This window comes from Mixophyes fleayi, chromosome 12, assembly GCF_038048845.1.
Source record: "Mixophyes fleayi isolate aMixFle1 chromosome 12, aMixFle1.hap1, whole genome shotgun sequence".
In the NCBI taxonomy this organism is placed as follows: domain Eukaryota; kingdom Metazoa; phylum Chordata; class Amphibia; order Anura; family Limnodynastidae; genus Mixophyes; species Mixophyes fleayi.
The window spans coordinates 67,690,825-67,718,544 of NC_134413.1; the positions used below are offsets into that span (position 1 = coordinate 67,690,825).

Here is a 27,720-nt window from a genome sequence, read left to right on the forward strand (position 1 = left end):
CAGAAGAGGAATCAGTTCTCTCATTCTCTAGGTACAATCTGCTTTCTATCTGATCCCTTGCAGGGCCTCTTGAAATTCTTTTCAGTTTTCACTCCTAACTAAACTGGGTAAGATATATATTGTGTGTGTTTTTATGGATATAACATAATATATAACATATGAAGCACATTATGTAGAGAAAGATGATTTTCAACACAAAGCTGAAGTAAGCACAGTCTCATAAGTGACTTATGTGATAAGTACATGACAGTAGTTTTCTTTAACTTCTTCCTAATTAGCTAACTAAAAAAGAAAAAACATTGTATTTGTTATTCTCCCCATGGGAAATGATTAGAGTGTTTTGTAAGCATGTGGTATATTACTTATTGTCTAATTTAAGTTAATACCAGCACATCACTCTATTCACTAGGTAACATAAAGACACGTTTTTTGTGTTTGGTCCCCTCATCTGCAGGGAATGTCTAGGAGTCAGCTGCAAGGGTAACGTTTTTGTTTTTGATGAATATGGCTGGGTACACACTACAGATTTTTCAACCAACTATTAGACCAAGTATGCGATAAACGACCGTTAGGTCCGATATCGCATTAGTGTGTACACTCCAACAATCATGTTTTATCGTTCCAAATCACTTCGTATTTTTTCATTTGATTTTACAAACTGACTACAAATTTCTGTGCCAATGTTGTGCCAATCCTGCAGTGTGTAAGCACTCAGGGACTGACAGTGTCCATAGATCTCTATGGAGTGTGCAGAGTCACCATCTTTTCAGCCGATGGTTATGACAGATGAAGAGCACAGATCTGACGGTAAATCGTGTATAGTGTGCACACATGAATCGGGATGCTGATTGGGACTTTCAAAAGTTGGTAAACTCGTTAAAGATATCACATCAAGAGACATTTTCTGTAGTGTGTACCCAGCTTTAGATTTATACTATTAATTAGACCCATCCTGAGTCTCCCAGAGGCAAAGAATACAAAATTGGTAAGTATGAGATAACCTCATTTCATCCTTAGGGGAATCTATTTCTCTAAACCTGTACATGAATATATAAATACATATGTAAACCATATTTATGTATATGCATGAAATATACATGAGTAAAAGGTTTTTTCTATTTCTTATTATGCAGCTCCCCCCCCCCTCAAATAAAACTAACTGTTATATATGTATTTCATATACATGTATAATTATGGCTGTATGTGTAATTCAATTCAATTAATTCTTCAATTTCACGAAGATCTCATTATTCTTATCTTTCTGCAGTAAAATGATTTTCTACCTCCTGCTCCTTGTTCTTCCACTGGTGAAAGCCGATCATGATTGGGATGATACACTGAATGCTGAGTGGGGGCAATGGAAGAGAACGTATCAGAAGCAATACAATGGGAAGGTAATGTCTTATTTAGCAGTAGAAAACATTTCTCCATCATAAGAAGATTGCCCATAGCGATGCATCTGTCATGTATCAGTACATTACCAGCGACAATCAAATGCCATTTTTCAACTACAAATGGCAAAATTAAACTTAAGAGATCTGAGTCTTTAACTGCAACCAAATGGACAATAGCCACATTAATTATATTGCAGAAGCAGGATTCACCTTTTGCCAGAGGCATCACAGTAGGGTTAACTGGATTTGGCCATTGAAAATAATTATTTGTGATTGTGTCACCAGTCATGGATTGAGTCCTTAGTTGAGTGAGCCAATTTTGGACAACAATTGCTATATAGGCAGTCATTGAGTGTAGGGCTGCTGTAAGGGTTACCCCCAAAACTGCTGCAGATAAGATGGTTGTGAGTGATTATGGACTAGCCAATCAAGTAGCTAGGACTCTCATGTTCATTGTATGTAGCAGGAGATCAGTGACTCCCATCCAATCAGCTGCTGCATAGAATAAAACACCCAGGGGGTGGGGGGTTGTGGGGTGACTCTCTCAACCAGGCCCACTAATGCATGGGAAGTGCTACCTAAATAAATGTGATTGTCTAAAAGTGGACATCCTTTTTATGCCCTATCAACCCTTGATCTAATTAAACAGCATTAACCTTACCATTATATAACATAGTAACATAAAAACATAGTTGATGAGGTTGAAAAAAGACACCAGTCCATCAAGTTCAACCTATTTTGGATCTCCTGCGATCCTGCACTTATATTTGAAATTGATTCAGAGTAAGCAACCGCCAATCTGTTTCAATTGTGAAGATCCCCCCCCAAACCCAATATTGCAGTCCTATTTTTACCCTATAGCCACTACTATCTTTCAAGTTAATTAACGGTCGTATCCCTGGATACACTTTTCCGCTTAAAATTTGTCTAACCCTTTCTTAAACATATCTATTGAATCTGCCATCACAACCTTCCCTGGCAATGAATTCCATATCTTAACTGCCCTTACTGTAAAGAACACCTTCCTTTGCTGGTTGTGAAATTTGCTCTCCTCTAACCTTAGGGGGAGACCGCGTGTCCTTGGGGTAAAAAGTTCCCATGAAAGTTCTCTGTATTGACCCTTAATGTATTTGTACATAGTAATCATATCTCCTCTTAGACGCCTCTTTTCTAAAATAAACATGCCTAAACTGGCTAACCTTTCCTCATAACTTAATGACTCCATACCCTTTATCAATTTTGTCACCCTTCTCTGAACCCTTTCTAGTTCCAAATGATCTTTTTTATAGAGTGGTGCCCAGAACTGTACTGCATATTCAAGATGAAGTCTTACCAATGATTTATACAGTGGCAAAATTACACTTTCTTCCCTTGCATCTATGCCCCTTTTTATGCATGCCAATACTTTGTTTGCCCTTGCAGCTGCTGCTTGACATTGAGCACTATTGCTAAGTCTACTGTCTACGAACACTCCCAAATCCTTTTTCCATTATAGATTCTTCTAAATTAATTCCATTTAATTTATAGATTGCATTCTTGTTTTTGATCCCTAAATGCATAACCTTACATTTATCTATGTTAAACCTCATATTCCATTTGGCTGCCCAATCCTCCAGTTTATTTAAGTCCATCTGTAGAGAAGCTACATCTTGCTCTGATTTTATTACCTTACAGAGTTTAGTGTCATCTGCAAAAATAGAAACTTTATGTTACGAGCCGCGGCTCCCCGACGGGCCGCCGCGGCTCGCTTCCGGCTCTCTCAGACGCCCCGGCCGTCTCCATGACGACCGGGGTCTCACTTCCGCCTCTGACGTCCCGGTTGCCTAGGCAACAACCGGGACGCTGTAATCCGGAGGCCGCAGCGCCCGGCCAGCGGTCTGACACCCGGGCGCATGCGCGCAGAAAAAGGTAACTTCTTGTTTTGTTTTTTGTGTATAGATTCTGTGTTGGAGTCTTGGCTAGGAAGTTACCATACCTGGCTCTGATAGAATTGATTATTCTGTTCTCCTATTTCTGTATGGCCTATTCTCTGAGATTAGTGCAGTAGGGAGGGGTCTCACTGGCACTCACTCCTATTGGCTCCCCTTGCTACTTAAGGCAGTGAGGACAGAGCCTCATTGCCAGTTATAGCTTCCTGTTTAGCTAGGCTCCTGTTCCTGTTTCCCTGCTCCTGTGTTTACTCTATTATTGGATTTCCTGTGTATGACCCCTGGCTTGTTTTTGGACTTCGTTGTATTGCCTGTGACCCCTGACTACGGCTTGTTTTCTGATATCCCTGTCTGCTGCCGGCCCTTGACCTTTTGCCTGGACCTCACATCGCTGTGTTCTACCACGCTGCCTCTGGGTTCTCCCCAGTCAGTGCACACTACACGACCCTCCGTTTGTCTGCAGCCAAGTCTGTCCCCACCACTAGGGGCTCCAGTGAACACCAGACATCGGAGCAGATTCCGGGTTCTGTCGTGCTGACTGAAGGAGTTCCTAACACTTTACTCTCTAATTCATCACCAACATCATTAATAAATATATTAAAAAGGAGTGGTCCCAGCACGGAACCTTGAGGTACTCCACTTAAAACTTTTGACCAATTAAAAAATGTTTCATTTATCACAAATCTCTGTTCCCTATTCTCTAACCAGTTTTCGATCCAAGTACAAATGTTGTTTCCTAGACCCAATTCCCTTATTTTGTAAACCAACCTCTTGTGTGGCACTGTATCAAAGGCCTTTGCAAAATCTAAGTAGACCACATCTACTGTGCTGCCCTGGTCTAAGTTCCCACTAACTTCCTCGTAGAAACCAATTAGATTAGCTTGACATGACCTATCCCTCACAAATACATGTTGATTCCCACTAATAATCTTATTGTGCACCAAGTAATCCTGAATACTATCCCTTAATATACCTTCCAGTAGTTTCCCCACTATTTATGTTTTGCTTACAGGTCCATAATTCCCTGGTTGTGATCTCATCCCCTTTTTAAACAACGGCACCACATCTGCTATTCGCCAATCCCTTGGTACTTAGCCTGATGAGAATGAATCTATGAAAATTAAGAATAGCGGTCTAGCTATTTCTGAGTTTAGCTCCATAAGGCATACACCCGTGGGTGTATGCCATCTGGACCTGGAGCTTTATTTATCTTAATATTCTTCAGTCGCCTTTGGGCTTCTTCCTCTGTCAACCAAGTATTAATTAATGGTATGGTCTCATTTCCATTTTTATGTATTATTCCTACCATTTGTTCCTCTCTATTAAATACTGAAGAAAAGAAAGTGTTTAATACCTCTGATTTTTCCTTAATATCATTTATCAATTCACCCATCTCACTTCTTAGGGGTCCTATATTATCTTTTTTCATCCTTTTGCCATTTATATACTTAAAAACGCTTTGGTGTTTGTCTTACTTTCTTTTACATCTTGCTTTTCATTTGCTAATTTAGCCAATCTAAATTCCTTTTTGCATGTTTTATTACATTCCTTGTACTTAAGGAAGGACTTCTCTGACCCTTCAGACTTAAACAATTTAAATGCACGCTTCTTCCTTTGCATTCTTCCCTTCCCTTTTTATTTAGCTACATTGGTTTAGACTTAATTCTTTTACATTTGTTTCCCATAGGAATGAACTTATACGTGTATGTTTCCAACAACATTTTAAAGACAGCCCACATTTCTTCTGTATTTTTTCCTTCAAAAACTGTCCCAGTCTATGCACTTTATAGACTCCTTTAGCATATTAAAATTTGCCTTTCTAAAGTTTAAAGTCCTAGTTGATCCCTTATACCGTTGCTTCTGGAAACTAATTTCAAATAAGACCATATTATGATCACTGTTTCCAAAGTGTTCCCTTACTTGAATATTTGATATTACGTATACATTATTTGTTATTACTAGATCCAGTATAGTCCGGTTCCTAGTTGGTTCCTCTACTACTTGGGACATGTAATGGTCTTTAACGTGCTCAGAAACCTATTTCCTCTAGCTGTACCGCAGGTCTCAGTACTCCAATCAAAGTCCGGATAATTAAAATTTCCCATAATTAAAATTTGACTTAGTTGTGTAGCCTTTTCAATTTGCTGTAGAAGTTGGTAAATATAGCTGTAAATATCTGGTGGTTTATAGCATATCCCTATCAGCAACTTCTCTGAACTTTTTCCTCCACTGGATATTTCCACCCACAATGCCTCTATATTATCACCAATATTCTCGTAAATAACTTCCTGAAAATTTGTTTTAACTCTGGCTTAATATAAAGACATACTCCTCCTCCCCTTTTATTTACCCTATCCCTTCTGAAGAGAGAATAGCCACCAGGTCTCCGTAAAACCTATAATATCATATTATTATTTAATATTATTATTATCTTTAATTTATAAGGCGCCACAAAGGGTCCGCAGCGCCGTACATGACATATACAGAAAACAGTGACCCATGACACAACATGATACAGAAAAAACAAAATATGCAAAAACACAAACAAAAACACATACACACAGGTAATGCAAATCAAATTATATCTGGGACAATGTGTGAAAGTGATGGTAGATATCAGTGAGAAGTAGGCCAAAGCTTAAGAAATCATACTGCTCATTCATTGCTACCAGTTCTAACTCCCCCATTTTACCTGTCAGGCTTCTTGCATTTGCAAGCATACACTTAAGTCTATTGCCTCCCTTAGGTATTTCTTTTTGCTTTAAAAAGGGCCTCTCCCTATCGGCTATGCTTCCCTTTCCCCCCTATCCAGCCCCTTGACTCTTGTTAAATTCCTCCTTACTACTCCCAATGTCTATCCAATAAATAGTTGCTTGCCCCCCCCCCCCCCCGAAGCCCAGGGCCATCTTAACAACTTTATGGGCCCCCGGGCAAAGCAGTGCTCTGGGGCCCCTAGATATAGATATAGATATATAGATGTATACAGATACAGATATAGATATAGATATATAGAGATAGAGATAGATAGATGTACTTGCTCAGTGACCCTTGTAGGTTTTTTTTTCAGGTTTTTTTCTTTTGCAAGATTATTTATTCTCATTAAGAGCCGTGCCTATGGGGCCCCCTTGCCCGTGGGGCCCCCGGGCAGCTGCCCATCGGGCCCAATGGAAAAGATGGCCCTGCCGAAGCCTAGTTTACAATCTCCTCCAACCTTCTAACCATCCTCTCCTCTAGCACAGCAGCCCCTTCCTCACTCAGGTGCAATCCATCTCGACAATAAAGATGGCCACTGACCGATGAATCAGCCCACTGCTCTAAGAATCCAAATCCCTCCTTCCTACACCAATCTTTCAGCCACGTATTAACCTCCCTAATCTCACACTGCCTCCCTGGACTAGCGCGTGGCACTGGTAGTTTGTCCAAAAATACTACCTTGGATGTCCTTGCCTTAAGTTTGCGACCAATGTCCTTGAAATCATTCTTTAGGACACCCCTTCTTCCTCTAACTCGGTCATTGGTGCCAACATGCACCAAAACCGCTGGGTCATTCCCAGCCCCTCCTAACAATCTGTCCACCTGATCCGCAATATGCCGAGCCTGAGCACCTGGGACACATTGTTCGGCATGCACAGTCCCGTTAAGATTACCCTATTTACCTTCCTAATGATTGAATCCCCTACCACCACAATCTGCCTGGGTCCCTGAGTAACTTTGGTCCCCTCTATACTGGAGAGACCATTCCCCTGGTTGCTAGAGGAAGCAGTGTCACCCAACTCTAAAATATATACATAGTTTGTTAAATACAAAAAAGTACATGTTTCAAAAAAATAAAAATAAACTAAAAACTAGTATAAGTTGTGTTAAATGTAACATAAATCAATAACATATGGTGTTGGATGTGTCGCCATTTCGGCACACCCCATCACAGTGCCTATGATATGTACAGTAATTTAAAGAAAGTACAATTGATTTAACAAATAATTATATCATAGTTATGACTGCACTAATTATTGAGACTTAAATTACACCTGGGAGGCAACCATTTGTCAGCCCCACCAATATTCTGCATGTCACTTTCACTAGGAACAAGCAACATCACAAAGGCTGTCCCTCATGCCCGGTGGTAGTCATATTTCCGACGGTAGAAATACTGACGTATTTGACCTCATGCCTCCTTAATGTCCACTGTGTGTAGGTGACAGGAACAATTTAATTTCACAACAATCTGTGGAATGTAACAGAAGAGACAGACAGGAGATAAGTGAGGTTATATGCTTATCTCTATGATCATATCTGAAAATCTCTCTGCTCTGCACGCTGCATATTGAACAACTGTGGCAGCTGTAAGGATATTCGGAGTTTAGGAATTCCAGAAATGTCCAGCATTTGTAAAGCAGATGTTCATAATTAAATAAGCTCCAGGAGTGACAAAGATTGAGAAATAAACTTTCCTGAGGCACACCTCCCAATAGTCCAGATTTTCGTAGGACATTCCTGATTTCCACTGGTCAATGAGGTGTGGCCTACAAGAAAATAACTAGAAATGGGTGTATCACGGTTGGATCAGACATTGAAAGGGTCAGGGCAAGGGAGGTATACATAAGGGTCAGGATGAGGTGTAGCAGACACATAAACAGGAGCAGCAGAGATATACGTAGCCTCTGAAATGCAGAACATCTATTTTATTACCAGATATTTTACAGACACTAGAAAGCATTTGACCTGATGATTTGATCCAATTCTATTCTCTCCTCTTTCACAGCATGATGAACTCTTGAAACGTCTGATTTGGGAAAAAAACTACAAATTAATCTCCACCCATAATCTAGAGTATTCCCAGGGGCTGCACACCTATGACTTGGCTATGAACCACCTAGGAGACATGGTGAGTTACTGTCATAAAGAGGGGACGGGTAAAGTACAATGTGTCCCTTTCACCCCTTCTGCCCCCAAAATGTTGTATATAATTGCTATATATCTTTAAATGAATGGAAATGTCAGTCATGCTCTGAGTATACCTGCTATAGTGTTATGGGCAAAGGAAGGTCAGCCTTTCAGGTATTATAATTTGCACAGGCTATACCCCTGAAATTTTTATAATTCTTATTTATATTATTGAAAATGTTTTAAAGGAAGGCACACTTGGGAGAAATATGTAAATGGGTACAGCAGCGCATTGTCACAAAAAAATCCAATTGATTCATGGTAAACGTATTTTATAAAGAGATCTCAAACAGATATAGGGTCCTGTTTATGAATCTCCGAAGAGGTTTAAATCTGCATTTTAAAGTAAAGGCTATTTATTGTTAGAGGATCTCCGATATCTGCTGCAGTCCCAGCTTCTTCAATCCCAAGTGCAGTCCCCATAGTTGTCTATGGGTATTACAAAATGGCTTATTTATCAAGCTCTGAAATTGTGAGCTTGACCCCAACAGGGGCGTTGGTCATTCTATCCTATGGGGAGAGAAAATCACAGGAGAAGAATCTTCGGATCCCTCCAGGGCAGGGCACAATCTTTTCATGAGATAGTTATGACAGATGAAGAGCACAGATCTGAAGGTAAATTGTGTAAAATTGTGTAGGTGTGTACACATGAATCATCATCATACTGATTGTTACGAGCCGCCGCGGCTTGTCTCCTGGTCCTGCTAGTGTCCCGGCCGTCACCTTGACGACCGGGACGTCACTTCCGCTTCCTGGTCGGCCGTTGCCAAGGCAACGGTCCGACGCTGATAATATAGTGCTGCGTCCCGGCGGTACTAGTGGCCGGGCGTATGCGCGTAATTTAACACAGCCTGTGGGCTGATTAATGCAATTATCATGGGGGCTGTGTGAGACTCAGAGCTAGGCCCTGATTGGTGGTTTGTGGTATTTAGGGCAGTGAGGTCTGCAGCCTCACTGCCGGTTATAGCGTTCTGTCCTCAGTTCTGCTGCCTGCTTGTGCTATCCATTTTGGTTCCTGCTACCTTGGATGTGACTACCCGTGTTTTGACCCCTGCTTGTTACTGGACCTGTGACCCTTCTCTTCTGACCTTGACCTTTTGCCTGGAATTCGGATTTTGCTTCTCTGCCTGTGAGTTTGACTCTTCGCTTGCCTTTGGATATTGCATCTGTGCCTGTGACCTTTTGACTTAGGATTCTTCTTATACTACTGTCCACCAATCACTCCACTCCTGGGAACTCCTTTAAGTCAGTATACGTTTCTCGACCCTCGGTCGGCCCGCAGCCCAGTCTGTCCCCACCACTAGGGGCTCCAGCGAACACCTGGCCTTCTGAGTAGTTCCCGAGTTTCACTGTACTGACTTGGGAGTTCCTAACACTGATCGGGACTTTCAGTCGTTGGTAAAATCATTAAAGATATCGCATCGGGAGACATTTTCTGTAGTGTGTACCCAGTCTAGAAAGGCTTCATTTTTGCAGAATTATCCTATTCCCATTTGCACCAGAGCATACTGTACATATGGATGTCATTGTAGGCACTAAGCAACACCTAGGTTTTCATTTAACAGGTGGAAAGTAGGATACATGATTTTCTTTTGAACTGTTTATATAAATGGAGTACTACTCTATAAATTGTTATGTTACAGCTCCAAGCTTTATCCCCAGTTTCTTTAATTTCCAGACCAGTGAAGAAGTTGTGAGGACAATGACTGGACTCACAGTTCCAACACAAGATAGAGCCAGGATCACGTCTCAGGAAGATGAGGAAGAGGTTACTATCCCAGACTCTATTGACTATAGGGAACAAGGCTATGTCACACCAGTCAGGAACCAGGTAATATGGCAAAGGCAACTTTATTTAAAATACAGTATATTTATATCACTGTGTTGTGCTTTGTGATGCCTCTGGATTTGCTGATAGCTCAGGTGAAATATATTAGGAATAATATTAACATTCTAGATTTAATAGAGTTTAGCAGATTGACCTGTTCCAATAGATATTCTTCTCTTGTGGTGACTTGGCATCTAAAGTGCAGAAACATAGTTTGGGAAACTATTAAGTCTGAAAGGTCACAATAAGTTTGAGAAAATGTATTGTCACATGATTAAATTCACAGGATAACACCATTCTGCCTCCCCTCTCTGCCAAACCTTACATTGCATCCCCTTCCACCCCTTCCACTACAGAATCCTCTTCAAACACCTCACCCTTATGTACAAGACCCTCTCCAACTTCACTGCTCCCTACATCTCCAACCTCATTCCCATACATACTCCCACCCGCCCTCTCCGGTCGACCAGTGACCGTCGCCTTTTCCAAGATTTCTCCCATGCTGCTCCCACCACTGGAACGATCTCCTTTGTTCTCTCAGACTATCCACTAACCTGTTTAACTTCAAAAGGTCATTGAAAACCCGCCTGTTTAGAAAAGCCTACCAGTCCTCCACTTAACCATGTCACCATGTAGTATACCTCAGGCTCTTTCATCCTCCATCTCTCCCACTCATCCCCTTACATTGGCTCACCCGCATTTGTCAACCGTTTGTCTACCCCTTTCCCTTTAGATTGTGAGCTCTAGTGATCAGAGCTCTCTTCCTTTCTGTTCTAATTACCTGTAACTTTTGTTTACCAGCTTCACTCCGCACCTCCTTCTTAGGCTCTCTGCTTATTGACTCCACTTCTCCATTGTCTTTGCACCTCAAATATTCCTGGCTATGTTTCTGTTTTCAACATGCAATGTAAAGCAACAGTCTTTTTGTTCTTATTAAACATGATCTGGTTATTATCAGTTTAGGAGACATAGGCATGGCTTTATCGGGTCAATTGTCCAATATGGACAACATGGCCTCTGTCACAGTGGAACTGCAGGGACACAACTAAACAAGGAGGTGCCGAGTCTAACGCACCACCGTTATTCACCAGGGACCCCCGCAAGGAGGTATGGACTTGGCTGCGCGAGGTGCGCTGGTCGCGGTTCTTCACGTTAGTCACCAGTGTGGTAGTGTGAAACAGGAATAGTCAAACAGTCCGGGTCAGAAGACAAACAGGAGTGAAGTACTCAAAGATAATGCAGACAATGGTCAGAGGAACGCCACATGTCAGAACCAAATAGACGGGAACAGTACCAGGGATAACACGAGCGAGTAATCCGGAGATCAAGCCAAAGGTCAGAGCCAAAACACAATGATGAAACAGGAACAAAAGGCTGGAGCTGGTGAACAAATACTCTGGCGCCAGATACAGCCAGAAGGAGGTTTAAATAGAAGGAAGTACTCCTTGATTGGTGCTGTGGTTTTCGGCAGTCAAAATGCAACCGACCTCAAAGTAGGTAAAGAGAATCTCTAGTCGCTATGCGATGCTTTGCGCATGCGTGCGCAGCGTAGTTACCCGGAACCAGGAAGAGCGTCCCATTGCTAGGCAGCGGGGTGCCGTCATTGAGAACAGACAGGCATCCGTCATTGACACCTAGAACTGCGGGGACGGCGCCTGAAAGTCCCCACCAGAGTGGTCATGACACAATGTAGCTCTCACAAGGTCAATATAGGGAGTAATCTGTTGTATGGGCACTATAGTCATGTTCTGCTTCAGTATAAGATGCCAATAAATAGTGAGGAACAGTGTCCATATTGAGAGCGCAACATGAAGACCAGTGGACATCCATTACTCAAACTTAAATGCAGAGAGAGAAAAAGATGTGTCTCATTTGCACTCAGCAGTAGTAAATGTACATTAGGTTGCCTTTGAACTTGCAAATATCCAATGAACTTCAACAAAATGACATTTGTAGACACTAACTTGTTGTCTGCAGATTACAGGCATGTACAATATCTGCAAAATGGTATTTACACATGCATCCTCATGCTTTGTATACATGTATGTTTTAATCCTCTGATTTAGAGTTTAACAAGGACATAACCCACCCCTAACTTCAAATCTGTCCATACATTTTGCATTGCCTCTCCTGCAGCACAATATTGTTTTTCCAAAACAGCAAAATGCACTTTCTAGCTGGATTTACTCATAACTCTAAATCAGACCCTTCGTATAGTTTGAAATGTTATTATTACATACAGGGATAATAACCCAACTGTATTACTTTTCTTTCCTGATTTCCCGGTTAAGGGTTTGTGTGGGTCTTGTTGGGCTTTTAGTTCTGTGGGAGCTCTGGAGGGACAGCTCAAGAAAACAACTGGAGAACTAGTGGTACTTAGCCCTCAGAACCTGGTTGACTGTGTCAAGAAGAATAATGGATGTAAAGGAGGCTACATTACCATCGCATTTGATTATGTGCGAGATAATAAAGGCATTGACTCTGAAGCAGCGTATCCTTATGTTGGAAAGGTAAGTTCTTCTAACACAAGTATTGTGGTGCTAAAGATGTTGTTGTGTATATATGGATAATCACCTAGTCCATGAAGGATGATTTTTTTTTTGGAGCCCCAGAATACCTACAAGACAACCCCCAATGACTGGATTTTAGAAATGGTTAGTGTTTGTTGCTTTTAACACCATCTAAATTCCATACAGGCTAAGTAGTATAAGACCTAAATAAAATACAAAGTTCCAGTCATTTTGTGAGACTCAAGGTGTGTCTAATGGTCCAAGCAGGAGATTGCTCCTCTGCCTAATCAGCCCAATATACAGATACATATTCTTGGTTATCACAGCTACGGTGAATTGTAATTGAAGCACGGTCTTGACCCTGAAGACTAATAGGTCTCTATATGTGGATCCATGATTGTTTAAAACAAATTTTCCAGTTTCAATCTGGGTCACATTTTTGGGAATTGTGGCTAGATTACATATAAGACACCCCCTTAGTTCCCTCTACACCCCAGTCCCCTCTAGCTCTCTTTTCTGTATAGACACTCTCGCCTAGTGCTTCAGGGGTTTCTTTAAAATACGTGAATATAATAACATTTTACAATATATTATTTACCACATTTACTATCTAAACATATATAGACCCTCAGAATATTTTCGCTACCATCTCATCCACCACTCTACCACCTCCATGGACGTTGCTTCAAATACCATGACTTATTTTCAAATAATTTGCAGCCATGCTTGGTTGGTCCATTTTTTTACTAGTTGCAATCCAAGGCGGAAGGGAGAACGACGGGGCAATCGGGGGCATTTAAAACACAATCAGAGTGGCCGGGCAGCATTCTCTGCCAGCCTAAAACAGTTTTTTTATCCTATAGAAAAGGATGGATAATATTGGGCGCTACTGAGGAATCCCAATAGGGGGAATTAATTTATAATTTATTATAATAGTTTATAATTTATTATAATAGTTTTAAAATATATATAAAACAGTTCAAAATCAATAAACTTGGTGATGATAATTTCTGCTCGACTAGGGGATTCTTGTGTATAAAACCCCAAATACTTACAAAAGAGAAAACCAACAACTATGAAAAGTGCAAAAATCTCATACCAAGTGTTCATACCACCACAGAACCAAATAATAACATCATCATCATCATTTATTTATATAGCGCCAGCAAATTCCGTAGCGCTTTACAATTGGGAACAAACATTAATAAGACAATACTGGGTAATACATACAGACAGAGAGGTAAGAGAACCCTGCTCGAAAGCTTACAATCTATAACATCACATAAATCACTTTATTAAATACATAGTTAATATAACAAACTATACCAATAATAAAAAAATAAATAAAAAATAAATAAATAAATATATATATATATATATATATATATATATATATATATATACACTGGCCTACAGCACCTAGTATTCCCAGGTGGTCTCCTATCCAGGTGCTACCCAGACCCAACCCTGCATAGCTTCCAAGATCAGATACAATTGGGTCTGTTTAAGGTGGCATGGCTGTAGACAATAAATAAGAATAAAAAAATGATAAGATTAAGATTAAAATATTCAACAGAATTGCAATTAATAAGGACCCAATATGGATTTACTGATAGTCTATTAACTCATCCTACAGTGCACTTGTAGTGAGAAGCTTCCATCTATGTAATTTACATTTGCTGGCGCCAAACGATAGTGGACACACAGTCAAATAAGGAGGATAATATAGTCTCCACCTTGTATGGGAAGTAAACCACTGCTGGTACCCAGAAACAAGTATTTTCTTTCCCGGGGAAGAAATTGACCGTTGGACCTGGCAGGCTGTGAAGGCGGTTAGTTCCCCGTCGGGTGCAGTATGCCTCCGATTACCTTGCGGTTTCTTGTACTCACACACAGTAGTCTTTGTTCCCAATTTCAGAGTCGGATTAGTCAAGTCCACAGTTTAGATATTTGCAGACTTCTTCCAGTTGTCATTCTGCCAGAGTGTTATGATGGTCCTTATATTTGCAATAAAATAGTAGGACTTTACGCGTTTCTCCACATGCAGTGTGGTTTCCTCCTAGATTATTTTTTTTGATTTGTGGTGGTATTTATGACAAGAAAAACATCTCATTATTCTAATTACAATTTCTAACTTTAAAAATTCAATCTTTAATTTATCATAAAAAATATATACATGAAAAATATAATTAATAATCTTATTTCTTTCTTTGTGAGCTCCTCTCGTTCAGGACTCAAATTCACAGCCTTCAGTTCTCTAGGTAGTTCAGTAACCACCTCAGCCACAGGTTCATTTGTTTATATTAGTACATTTTATCAAATATATAAAACCAAGCTGTCATAATAAGTTTCAATCATTGTTCTGACAAAAATATATTTTCTGCCAGTCTCTATCTGCCAACACAGACCAGTACACTACTGCTAGAAGTGAAAAAGGGGCCAGGGACTAGATCCCCCCCAAAAAAAAAATACAGGTATTTTTTTACAGTATATGTTTTCAATATTTATTTTTTATACCCTCTTCTGATAAACTTTTCTAAGTGATATGAGTGGATGAAATTTGGCACATTACATCTGAATGTTCAACAGCTCTTATCTTTATGTAGATTAGGTGCAGTGTTCTGATGAGATGGTCTTTGCCCTCAAGCTTCTCCCCTTTGTCCTAAAAACTGAGCTCAAAAACATCTATGTTTCATACAAGTTGGTCATGTCTTGTTAAAATGTGTAAATTCTGAAGCCAGATATATATATTATCACATCAAAGCATCAGACTTAACTATAGCAGCTCAGAGAACTGCTCGAGTTCTCTGAAGGGCCCAATTAATCCTGCTGTGTATAGAGTTTGGCAGCGGAATGATTATTTTACACCATTAATGCTCATGTATAATATATAATGGGTACATTTTATATCACCTGTATTAGAGGGTGCACTCACACACTATACTAGAATCAATGTTAGAGACAAGAAGAAAGAAAAAAGTGTGTTTAAACAACGAGGCACTCACATGGTCTGGAATTAAAACTTAAATTTTATTAATATATAAAACACACTTTTTTCTTTCTTCTTGACTCTAACAGAGTTTGGCAGCAGTCAGATTCAGCAGCTATTGAATGTAAGTTAGTAAGTTGCAGTCTTGGGTATTGTTCTGTTTTGGAACAGTTCTAGAGAGTGGCTGTGACATTAGCTAGAGTAGAGTTTTAGTACATTTTGTATGGTTATATCACACAAAATAGCTCTGGATTTTGTTGTTATTTAACATGCATGTGTGTTCTGTAATAGGGTCAGACCTGTAAGTACGATACTGATGGGAAAGCAGCCAAATGTAAATCATATAAGGAAGTGCAAAGAGGCAACGAGACAGCATTGCAGAAAGCAGTGGGGACGATCGGGCCCGTGTCTGTGGGGATTAATTCCAGACTCAAAACCTTCCGATTTTATAAATCAGGTATGTATAAATACTGTCCGCTAACCACAGGTATTCTGCCATCGTATTTATATATTAGGTATAAAAGAATAATCCCACTGAAACTGTACAGTGTATCTATAATGTACAAAATGTAAGGTTGTTAAAGGAAAATTATTATTGAACACAATGAACCACAATTGCACTTGGAGGTAAGACTGCGTATGTGTTGCAAAATGTGTCTGTATTAGATTTGTGTTAACCTCACACTTGCAGCCCGTTAGGCCTGGAGACTGTGACTTTACACATCCTCAGATACCCTTCTTAGGAGGCAAATCTGTTGTGGTTACTGGAGGCCTGGTGTAAAGATACTTGATGAAAGATGACACCAGCAGCGCTATCTAGTGATTGGCTACTTGCATATTGACCGCTCCAGTACTTAATTCATTAGCGTCTATGCTATATTATATTCTGTCAAGTTGTGGCTGTCTATTCAGATTTTTTTATTTGTTGTATCCATTTGGACCGCTGCAGGAAAGAAGATTCTCATAGGATTTTTATAAATTGGTTAGTGTCATATGTGGGGTGTTTGTATTTATATCTGATATAGAAAATGTGACTTTATTAAAAACACTGTCAAGACTCTATTATCTCTTGTGAATATGACATTTTATTACATTACTGTGTAAAAATGAAGCACTCTTCGACTGGAGGCTTCCCCTGTTATGACCAAGCCAGAATTTTTTATTTTAGAGGGCAACTGTTTATTTCTGTTATTGGTTTTTTTTTGTTATCAAGACAACATTTAATATTTTGTAGAATATTGGATATTATTACGATCAATCCAATCGCTTCCTCTCTGTGGGCTGACTGTGCCAACTCTTAGCAGGGGCACACACTATTTACCCTGAGGGAATATTCATAGGGTTATCACATCTTTACTTAGTCTACAAATTAAGGACTGTTTATAACCTACAGGTTGTTGCTGCTTACTACCAAGAGATTTCATATATGTCTAAACAAAGGCAACTGACGAAAGAGGAGGACCAATAAAACATGGTTTTCTTTTAAAGGTGCACAACATGACAATATTAGTAGTAATTAAATTAAAAATTTTATATTAGTATATTTAAAATATCATGCAAAGTGAAGACTGGTTTCGAGAACTGGAGACCAGTAGAAATATATCTTATTATTATTGTTATTGGCACAGAGTGCTCATTTGTTTACAGAGGAACTTCACTAAGAACATAAAGATGCAGCGTATTACTAATCTGCTAGGTCCCAAACCTCTAACAGCCCTTATGCTAATTCACACAGGCAGGAGCTGTTGTCAATAGACCCTAAAGCGTAAGGCTGGGTACACACTACAGAATATTTCTCCCGCTGCCATATCAGTGATGATTTTAACCATGGCCTTATCTGTGTGGAGTTTGTATGTTCTCCCCGTGTTTGCGTGGGTTTCCTCCGGGTGCTCCGGTTTCCTCCCACACTTCAAAAACATACTAGTAGGTTAATTGGCTGCTATCAAAATTGACCCTAGTCTCTCTCTCTCTCTCTCTGTTGTCTGTGTGTGTGTATGTTAGGGAATTTAGACTGTAAGCTTCAATAGGGCAGGGGCTGATGTGAGTGAGTTAGCTGTACAGCACTGCGGAATCATTGGCGCTATATAAATAAATGGTGTTGATGATGATGTGCACACGCTATACAGGTTTTACATGATTTATGGTCAGATCTGTGCTCTTCATCTGTTATAACCATCTGCTGAAAAGATGGTGACTCTGCACACTCCATAGAGATCTATGGACACTGCCGGTCCTGAGTGTGTACACACTGCAGAATGGGAACAACATCTATTGTTGAACAAGATTTTTAGTCCGATTCAAAAAATCAAATGAAACGATACGATGTGCTTTGGAACGATAATCGTTAATCATTGGAGTGTACACACCAGTGCGATATCAGGCCGAACAGTCATGTGTCGTGTGATTGGCAAGTAAATCGGCTGAAAAAACGGTAGTTTGTACCCAGCCTTAGGTGAGACATTGTGTGCTTGCATTAGCAGTTCATTTAACAAGACTGTTAGAAAAGAAAATATCTCTTAGGACTAGAATACACGGGTGACTGTTAGTTGGGTTATCTCAGATATCTCTGTTAAGAGATACATTTTTTCAACAAAGATCACTTGTTTTCAAAGTTATTTGCTACACAAGATATTTTGTTATGTTATAATGTCCTTTAGTTGTGCAATCCCACAATATAATTGTCTTGCATGAGCTTCGGGCGATTGATTTTCTCCATAGGATTAAATGGAATGAGCGATTAATTGCTCATTCTTGAAATCTTTCTAGTTCATTCTAGGACAGGGAAAGCATGTTCTCATGAGATTAATCGCATAAAGTTGTGCAAAGCTGTATTGTGTTTTTTTTTTAAAAAAATGAATGTAATGAGATTTAATGGTAGAGACTAGCCCTGGTACTTGTTCAGTGGATTAAGCTGGGTACACACTACAGAATTTCCCACCAACTTTTTATGCCGAGCGATTTTACATGCGATCGATGGTCCGATCGCTCGGTCCATGGACTGCATACACACTAGCCTTGTTTTAGACGATAAAGGGAAGAGCGGACGTCCCTTTAGCGACTTTTTACAGCCATGTTGTCATGGGCAATGATTGTAATTTCATACTCACTGCCGTGGATCGGTTGGAAACTTATACACACTACACAACAGAAAGGAGATTGTAACGAAAATATTCAATGGTACGACCAACAAAATGAGGCGACAATCGTCTATTTGGGCATATTTTCGACCATCGTTTCACTACACACACTGACCCGACTTTCAAAGGAGCGGTCGTATGTCAGCTGGTTGAGCCGATTATTGGACAAAAACCCTGTAGTGTGTACCCAGCTTTAGGTCTTAGACCTCCTAAAATGGGCTCATATCTACAGATATTGTTGACAGCCACACCCTCCACTTTAATATCGTAAAGTTATTTTAACACCCTGGAAGTTGAAAGGTAATTGTTAAGGATGTAAAATGGACATGACTAAGATGATAGAACCAGCAAACCCTTTCCAAACACTTTTTTAAGTCACCCCCATCACCATCAATATATTCCCGCCTCCTTTCTTTCCTTGTGCAGAGATTCACTGCGAAGCCCTGCTGGAGTAACATTGTTACGCCACATTAATGAACAACCGTGTATGCCGACCTGCTTTGAATTCTTGTCCCTCTTTAAGTTTTTATTTCTGAAGGGGCAGCGGGCATGGTCATTTGTGATTCTTAGCCCAGGTTAGTCCTGCCCTCTATATATTCTTTTTTTGTTTTACCTAGTTACATTATTGTGTATATTTTTCAGGTGTATACTATGACAAACACTGTAATACAGAAGAATTAGACCACGCCGTCCTGGCTGTGGGATATGGAGAACAAAACGAATCCAAGTACTGGATTATTAAGAACAGGTATTGAAGCATCTGTTAAGACTTTATAGTGATGTATAATATGAAGAGATAAGCTAAGTTGCAGTGAAAATTAGCACGCATTGGGGGAGATTTAACAGCCGCGAAGTGTCTCCGGAACGTTCGCACGACACGTTGCAGAATAGATTTAACAGAAACCTCCGCGCATGCACCCCTTAGAGGTTTGAGGAAAAATGAGCAGAGATTTCTACCATAATTGCCAGCAATGTGCTCGGCGCGATGTCCGTGTACCACATTGCTGAACTGAATCTCCCTCTTTGAGTTTCACAGCGGACAGGTCATATGTCACAGGTACAAAGTTTCAGCGATACAATCTTGTTCGACATTTGCTTTGCCATTGCGTGGATTAGCATCCTTTATACCATTTGAAATATAGTGTTCTGTGCAATTGATAGGCTATAAATACAGCTGGGCTGAAGACAGCGTCACTTTGTTCTGAACTGGGTTGAACAAAAATGTTAGGAAAATTCAGGTTGGAACAAAAAATAATAGAGGGGATTCCATGTGGATCATTTAAAGCCAGATGTCAACAGAAAAATGTGTCTAAACGATGAATTAGGCAAATATTCGTTGGAACAGCTTTGAAAATTTCACTCATCTCTAATAAATTGGAATAATGTTTTTAAGAATAAATGCAGAACAGATAATGATCAGTGTTTAATAAACTCTCTCATACTTGCTCACACACTCACCATATGTACATCTTGGTGAATTCTTCTTATTTTTAGTATTCATATTATTGCTGTAGTGTGGTGGACTGACAAAAAAATGTTTTAGTGATATAAGGATGTTAGAATGAAAAATATAGAATTACATAGGAATGGTATATATTGTATTAGTATTTGACTTTAATCTACTAGACATCTCAGATCATCAATTTAAATGTTTTGTTAAAAAAATTGTATAGTTTGTGTGCGTTGCCAACATCTGATAATCAGTAGAGCAGAGATTATAGTTGAAGATGGAGAAAAAGCTGACAGGAATCAGCTGTAGAGAAATAAAGAGAGCTGTCAGCATTTAGCTGGACACAAGGAAAGTGTGCTAACAACATTAGCTGGAGAGAACTAAAGAGAGCTGACAGGGGTCTGTGAGAGATGTTAAGAGAACCTCTACAGAGAGATACAACAGGATCGAGGTGTCACATGAAACTGATCTAGTACCTGAAGAAGAGGGATAATTTATACCACCCATAAAGATGATTGACAACACACAAAGACTTTTACATTAGCCTTACCAAAGATCATCAATTGTACATATAGGTCATGGCCCAGTGAAAATATTATCAGATTACACAAACTAGCCAAGGAGAGACTACCTATATGAACAAAACTGCACCACATACAGAGACTGGACCCAACTGTGGGGGTCTATACCTTTAAAGTCTAGTGTAATTAGTAACATAACAGAACTGTAATACTCAGGATTACAAGAGGAATTGACTCAAGTTGTCTCTTGACTCATCCATGTCCCTCTGCACAAGACCACTAGTACCTGAACGATAACTTAATTTCAGTTACTATTGAAGCTAGGTACTTTAGAATATTTCAGTGCTGGCAAAGGGAGAAACCCAGGAAAGTCATCTCTGGGTCTGGTCTCATCTGCTCACCAACATAAATAAAGGGTAAGAACATGATAAGTAAGATACTACTAGAATCAGTCAACTCTGAATTTACAAGACACTATCCTGTGTCTTGTGTCTGCACCATCAACCTTGAATGAATTTGTTTTGTTTTTTATGCATGATTTATTTATGTATGATTCAATTTATGTATGCTTTGTTATACCAACTGACATGTGCTACAGAGTTTTGTAGCATTTTACAAATAAACGATTATGACAGCAATCGGAGAGACCCATTGCTGTACCTCAACAGTGTTATTTATGCAGTTACCTATAATTACAAAAATTATTTTAAAAAAAAGCTTAGAAAGGAAGTAGAAAGAAAACGTAAATATAAATACATTTTACAAAATGGTTTTCTATGCCACATTTTGGGGATTCCTAAATGACTATTAATTATTATGACCACTGTCGCCCCAAACCCATTATTTTGCTGACCCTATACTGCTCTCCTCGTCTCCTGTGTTGTCTACACTCTTCCAGCAAACATTTTCTTACTGTTACCTTATTATCTTTATATTCTGTAACTGTGAACAAGACAAGAAACTCTCCAAAGCTTGTCTTTAATAATCGATGGGTCAAAAATATAAAATAAACGTAACACCAAATAATGCAAGACTCAACCTGTTCCAATACAAACCAAGAAAGAGCTATATCCAGACACTGCCGGAATTGTAACAGTAAGAATGGTCTACCTTGTCTGAGAGGAAAGGTCTAAAGATAAATTATTATCTGGAGAGTTAATTCCTTTTCTCACCCTGTTTAATATGCAATTCTATCAATAGATTCCATGTATCATCATCATCATCTATGAACCATGATTATTTGATGACCATAATATAACTGTTTCTGCTTTCTCTTCACAGCTGGGGTGAGGACTGGGGGGATAAAGGCTACATCCTAATGGCCAGAGATAAAGACAATGCCTGTGGAATTGCGAGTGACGCCAGCTACCCTCTCATGTGACCTGTCCTGGAAGTACATCAAGCCGACTTGACTGCCGAGACCAGTCCACTTATGTCGCCTTTTTGATTACTTTGCTCTTGTCGGAGTTCTTTCTCTGCATTATCTGAGTCACACCTGATACAAGTGTACACACACAATCACAAATATTTTGCAGGACATTTTGGCACATGCAGGTTCCCACTCCACAAATAAAACATTTCTCCCTAAAGTAAAACTTTGTAATGCTTTCAAATTCTCTTTTTTTAAATTCTAAATTTTTTAAATGTAATTTTCATGTTTTTAATTCTTGTCCTGTGATTCTCAATAAAATAGCAAAAAAAAACCTTGTGATAACTTTTTAGTCTGACAGCTAATGTACGTGGGTCCCTTTGGTATGATAAGATCTGAATCAGTGGTGGAAGTGGGGTGTATACAGTGGTATGTGATACCGCCATCTCTCCTACTGCCTTCATTGTAACATTATCATATGCCATTCACTTGCATTCCCATTACATTTTCATACTGCCACTTCTAAATTTCCACTTCGATCACTGATCTCAATGCAATTACATTTGATTGTGCATAAAGGAAAAGAAGTAAGTAGAAATTACTTGATTATCTATAATATGTCACCTGACCTGTCCAATGTTATAATAGGTACATTCTGTTTAATGTTAACGCACCCATCATATAATATGGGTATATATAATACTTGGAATACAGCTTCCTACAATAAGGGACTTCTCTCACACACTTGGACCTGGCTCAGAATTCAGGCACTGAATACCACAAAGGGATCATTTTTCTTAGGCTTCTATATGTTCTCCTTATACTTAAGATGAGATTCTGGCACTCTTGGCTTTTATCCATTTTTATTATCACTGATGTTGAAGATGAAAGGTCAGAATATTTTCCGCATTTTAAATTGTATTTGTGTTGGGCTTCTGAGATAAAGTAAGTAGTTGGAATGGTATATTGGAGATTAGAGTTAGAATTTCACTGCAGATAAGAACCGCTTCGCCACCTAGTCTGCCCATTTTTTAACCTATGGTAACCTTAAACCCTATTTCATCCTTTATTCTTTGCAAGGATATCCTCACATCTATCCCAAGCATGTTTAAACTGCTGTACTCTATTAGCCTCACCACCTCTGATGGGAGGCTATTCCACTTATCCACTACTCTTTCTGTGAAGCAGTCTTTCCTCAAATTCCTATGGAACTTCTGAAGACACGCTGTTTCCAAACGACTGTTGTTATCCTGGATTCTATGTTGGGCTAAACATTGATAAGGAAGTCTGCACATGTAAGCGTTACCTGATGCGTTTCTCTGGCTATTTGTTGGGCAGTTTCATTAGAGGTGAAGCATGTAATTCAAAAACAAACTTAAATATCCTAACATGAGAACTATTAGCCAATCGCATTCTTGTAAGTGTTCCTTCAACCAAAATAATATTTTGATGGTATGGCAATGCAACACTACTTGATGACATATTAAGCAATTATATAATATACAGTGTACAGTATACAAAATATATACAATATATTCTACCAAGACAAGCATTGCGCCTCAATAATTAATCCACATCTTACCTTACAATCACAAATCTATTTTTTATTACTGCAGAAACACTGTAGAATTCACAAGAACAAACACAGAGAGCATTGGTGCAAAGACAACCTTGCTCTCTGTCATCCTATTGTTCTTTGTGTCAGCTTAAGTAGTGCAGCAAACTCGAATCAGGTGGGTTAGTGATGTCAGTGTGACAGACCCCGAATCTGGTAAGTAAGCACTGGACTCCAGGTTCGGCGCATGAGACAGGTACCACCAACCATGGTACTAGTATCACTTGTGTGTGTACAACTACATAGGGTTGCTGTTAGAACCAGTTCCTACAGAAAACTGTCCAGAAGGTTTGTTCCTTTGCTACACTAGCTTCCAGGTTGGGACAGGTTGACAGAGAGCTACCTTGCATTTGTGTACCACAACTTGGCTGTGAAGTTGACTATTGCTTCTTCATCTCTTGTGTATCAGACCCTGGCTTTTCTAGCAGTGAATATAACCACTGATTATTCCTTGCTCAAAAACTGGATTTTAGCTGTGACCTTGATTACTATTTCTCTGTCTCCTGATTATCAGACTTTGGCTTTGAACTGATATTGGCCGAGATTCAGACGGCTGACTTTACAGTACTTAGGTGCCGGACTTTGCTGTATCTTATGTGTCTCAGTCTTTGGCTGCAATTCCTAATTGCTGCTCTTTAGTCATGAACATGACCACTGCTATATTTTATTGGATAACGGACGTCTGCTGCAGTTTATTCATTGTTTATTCCTCCTCTATACATCAAACTCTGTCTCTGGAATATAACAGCTGCCAGTCATTATCTGAGTGCAAGACGTTAGTGTAAAGTTTGTTTTCTGTTTGTCTGATTCCTAAGAAGCTAGTTTGGCCCTGCGTGCTGCTGAATTATTATTTTATATATTGAATCAGGATGCTAATATCTTCTTTTCTGCTTCTTTATGTGCATATCAGGCTCTGGCCTATGTTCTAACCATTGCTCAGCAGGTTTCCCCAGTGCCCACTATCCAGAAATCCTGCACTGGTATTAACTGCATGATCACAATGGCTGCAAACCACTGAACTGATCTCCATGTACAAGACTGCTTGTACTATTTATTTGTTATACAGTATCATTACCACTAGAGGGCCCATCCTCTTGTTAAATCTGTAATTGGTAGCAATAGCCACCAGCCATTGTGGTTCCAAATAGTTACTTGTTGGAGGAAGCAAACTTGCTCCTAAAAGAACAGATTTTAGTGGTGGTGGTAATATCCACAAGATGAAGAGTGGACTGAACCTAGAAGTCAGTAATTCCCTTATGGACAGCCTTCCCAAGCACAGAATCAAGTAGACTTTAACTGTGACTGTTGTAGTTTAGAGTACAAACATTCTCTCAGCAGGGAAAACGTACAACAAAAGCAATGAAGTCCACCATCAATGATCCACAAATCTGAAATGCAACTTAAGGTTGCATGTGAAGAAAATGTGAAGGACTTGAGAAATATTTGGAGGACTTGAGAAATATGAAGGAGTATGTCAAGAATAAGCCCCTCTCTAGCTAATCCCTGATTTAATATCTTTTCATATAGTCCAACAGTCGTACAATATATCACCTCTATTTTAAAAGGAAACCGCTCCTGATCCCCTTTATCTGTCACAAACCGCCCTCTGCGCACTTGTGACTTGGAAGCTTACTGTAAGGGCACACACAGGATTCCAGCCTAAACCTCACACTCAGCTCTCTTTCAGGCTACAGATTTCGCTGTCCCTATCCCAACACCGACACACGCTTCACACCTCTCAGCAACTGCCACCAGCTACGTATAAGGCCCGTAGCAAACCTATGACTTAATCACCCAATTGTGCATGCTCTGTACTCTGGTAGCTAAACAGTTAATCTTTCACACACTGGTTTCTAAAGAGTTAATCCAGCCAAGCAATCTGACTCTTCTAAACAGGCAATGGATTCGTTAAGAGCAATAAGGACAGAACTATTAAATTGTTAGATTTAATATATAAAAAGTACAATGCTTACAGATAATAAAAAACAATTAGATAAAGATTTGACCTACAAATAAAAAATTGCAAACAGTTATAAAAACAAATGGGATGAAAGTACAGAGCATATTTACGTATAATAATCTGTATTCCTGGGGGTAGGCAGAAAAGATGGACAGTCCTTCAATTAGATTGATCCCCAAGAAACTGACAATTTGTCCCTTCACAACACAGGTTTTTAAGCAAAATGAAATGGGACGGCATTCACATGGCAGTGTGGATGCTAATGCAGGGGGCGGAAATGTCCCCTGGGTGTCACATAGGGTTTGTTCAAAACAATTCCTAAAGTTTATAGCTTTGGTAACTTTTCTCAGATATATCCTTGAGACATAACTTTCCCTTCAATAAACCGGTAATAACTTCCCGCACATTTAAATACCAAATATGATGGGATTACAACAATATCATTCTGAAATAGGTGTGACATTGGCTGTTTCCTGTATAGTTGGTATTTATGTTTTATAACCCTTGTGTGGTTTTTCCCCTCAGTACAGAGTGGCACATGGATTTCCTAAAATATGAAATATGACTACATTTCTTTGAAGTCACTATTTCTAAATAGCTGCCTAGAGAGCCTTTAGGTTTTGCCTTCTGTCTCCAAGATTCTCACCTAGGCATATAGCTCTCCCTGATTCACACCTAGTGGCTATTTTGTGTTTACAATACCTATTGAAAGGAAGTCAATTAGGAAGTGGAATACATGATCAAAAGCAATGGATGTCTGTTATCTGCATATCTTAAGTTAGTTTCTTCCCAGAGTGTCCTCTGAACTTAATTACCTCCCACTAGGCTACTTGACCAAATGTTTTAAAAAGGAAACAAACTTATATGAGGGGATAATCATGTTCACTTCTATTTATCAATGTAATATTTTATTTGGGCCTTGACATTCAATATTCTATTTCATCATATCATATTTTATGCCTTCATCCTGACAGAGTATAATATGCGAAGTGAACCTGAGTGGAGAATGTAAGTGGTGCACTTGATTTCCACTGCACCTCTTCAACCAGCTACAGACCAGATTAGTGAAGTAACAATAGACACATCATGGCTAGGTACACAATGAAGAATTTTCTGACCAATATGTTATCTAACACTAATGTACCTATGACCGAGGGTCCGATCGATCGTTCGACCCATGTGTACACACTATACACGTTTTAAACAATTTTTGCACGACCAATCGACCGGGCAGCGATTTTGGACAGGCATAACATTGTCGCAAATCATTGTGATTCCATACACACTAAAACGATATATATAGCCTCCCTGCAGCGATATGCCAAATAAATTTAAATAAACGGGCTTAACATCACCAGCAAAAACTCCCACAAACTTAGACTCAGGAAAAGGAAATACATCATCGTCATTCATTCTATAGCACATCTTTGTGTATAGTGTATGTTTGTTCACTCGCAACTGCATATTAACAATTTTATTTAATATAATGGATACTGTTGAACTACAGCAAGCTTGTGGTCTTTTACTACTTGCTATGGCAAGAAAACTGCAAGCACAGACCTGGAAGGTAATAAATAAAAACAATTAATCTTGTTGGACCAAAGAATGGTTCCAGAGAAGAGACTCATTTTCTCATATGCCCCTGCTACAGGAGATATGGGACAACAATCCCGATGACTTTAGGAATTTCCTAAGGATGAATAAACCCACGTTCTAGGAACTGAACACCCCCCTCATCCAGAAGAAGGACACACATTTAAGGAGACCCATATACTCAGGGCTGCCAAGAGGAATTCATGGCCCCAGTACAACAAATTAATGGGGCCCCCTTATAGTCGAGTATGGTAAAAAAAATTGCGCCGCCGCTATTTTTCGGATGTGTGGTCATGCATTTGGGGGCATGGCAAATGCGCCATTGGGGCGTGGCTAACACATCAAAATCAATAGGCTTTTTTTAACCCCTCTATGACAGCCCCCCCTTGTTTTTTTAACCCCTCTATGACAGGCCCCCCCTCATTTTTTAACCCCTCTATGACAGGCCCCCCCTCGTTTTTTAACCCCTCTATAACAGGCCC

At 39.5% G+C, this 27,720-nt stretch overlaps 1 protein-coding gene and 1 pseudogene across 3 annotated transcripts; one reads left to right on the forward strand and one right to left on the reverse strand.

Annotated features, from left to right (window-relative positions):
* LOC142109032 (cathepsin K-like) lies at nucleotides 1-22,388 on the forward strand. Of its 3 annotated transcripts, none has more exons than XM_075193030.1 (8): nucleotides 1-107; nucleotides 1,268-1,394; nucleotides 8,085-8,207; nucleotides 9,945-10,097; nucleotides 12,386-12,604; nucleotides 15,885-16,050; nucleotides 19,373-19,478; nucleotides 21,983-22,388. In XM_075193030.1, the coding sequence occupies exons 2-8, from the start codon at nucleotides 1,272-1,274 to the stop codon at nucleotides 22,080-22,082; spliced, it is 990 nt and encodes a 329-aa protein (XP_075049131.1). In that variant the 5' UTR covers nucleotides 1-107; nucleotides 1,268-1,271; the 3' UTR covers nucleotides 22,083-22,388. The 3 variants fall into 3 exon arrangements, with proteins under 3 accessions (XP_075049131.1, XP_075049132.1, XP_075049134.1); XM_075193031.1 differs by having other exon boundaries at nucleotides 1-31; XM_075193033.1 differs by lacking the exon at nucleotides 19,373-19,478.
* LOC142109455 (5S ribosomal RNA) lies at nucleotides 14,012-14,130 on the reverse strand (annotated as a pseudogene).
* Nucleotides 22,389-27,720: the final 5,332 nt, after the last annotated feature.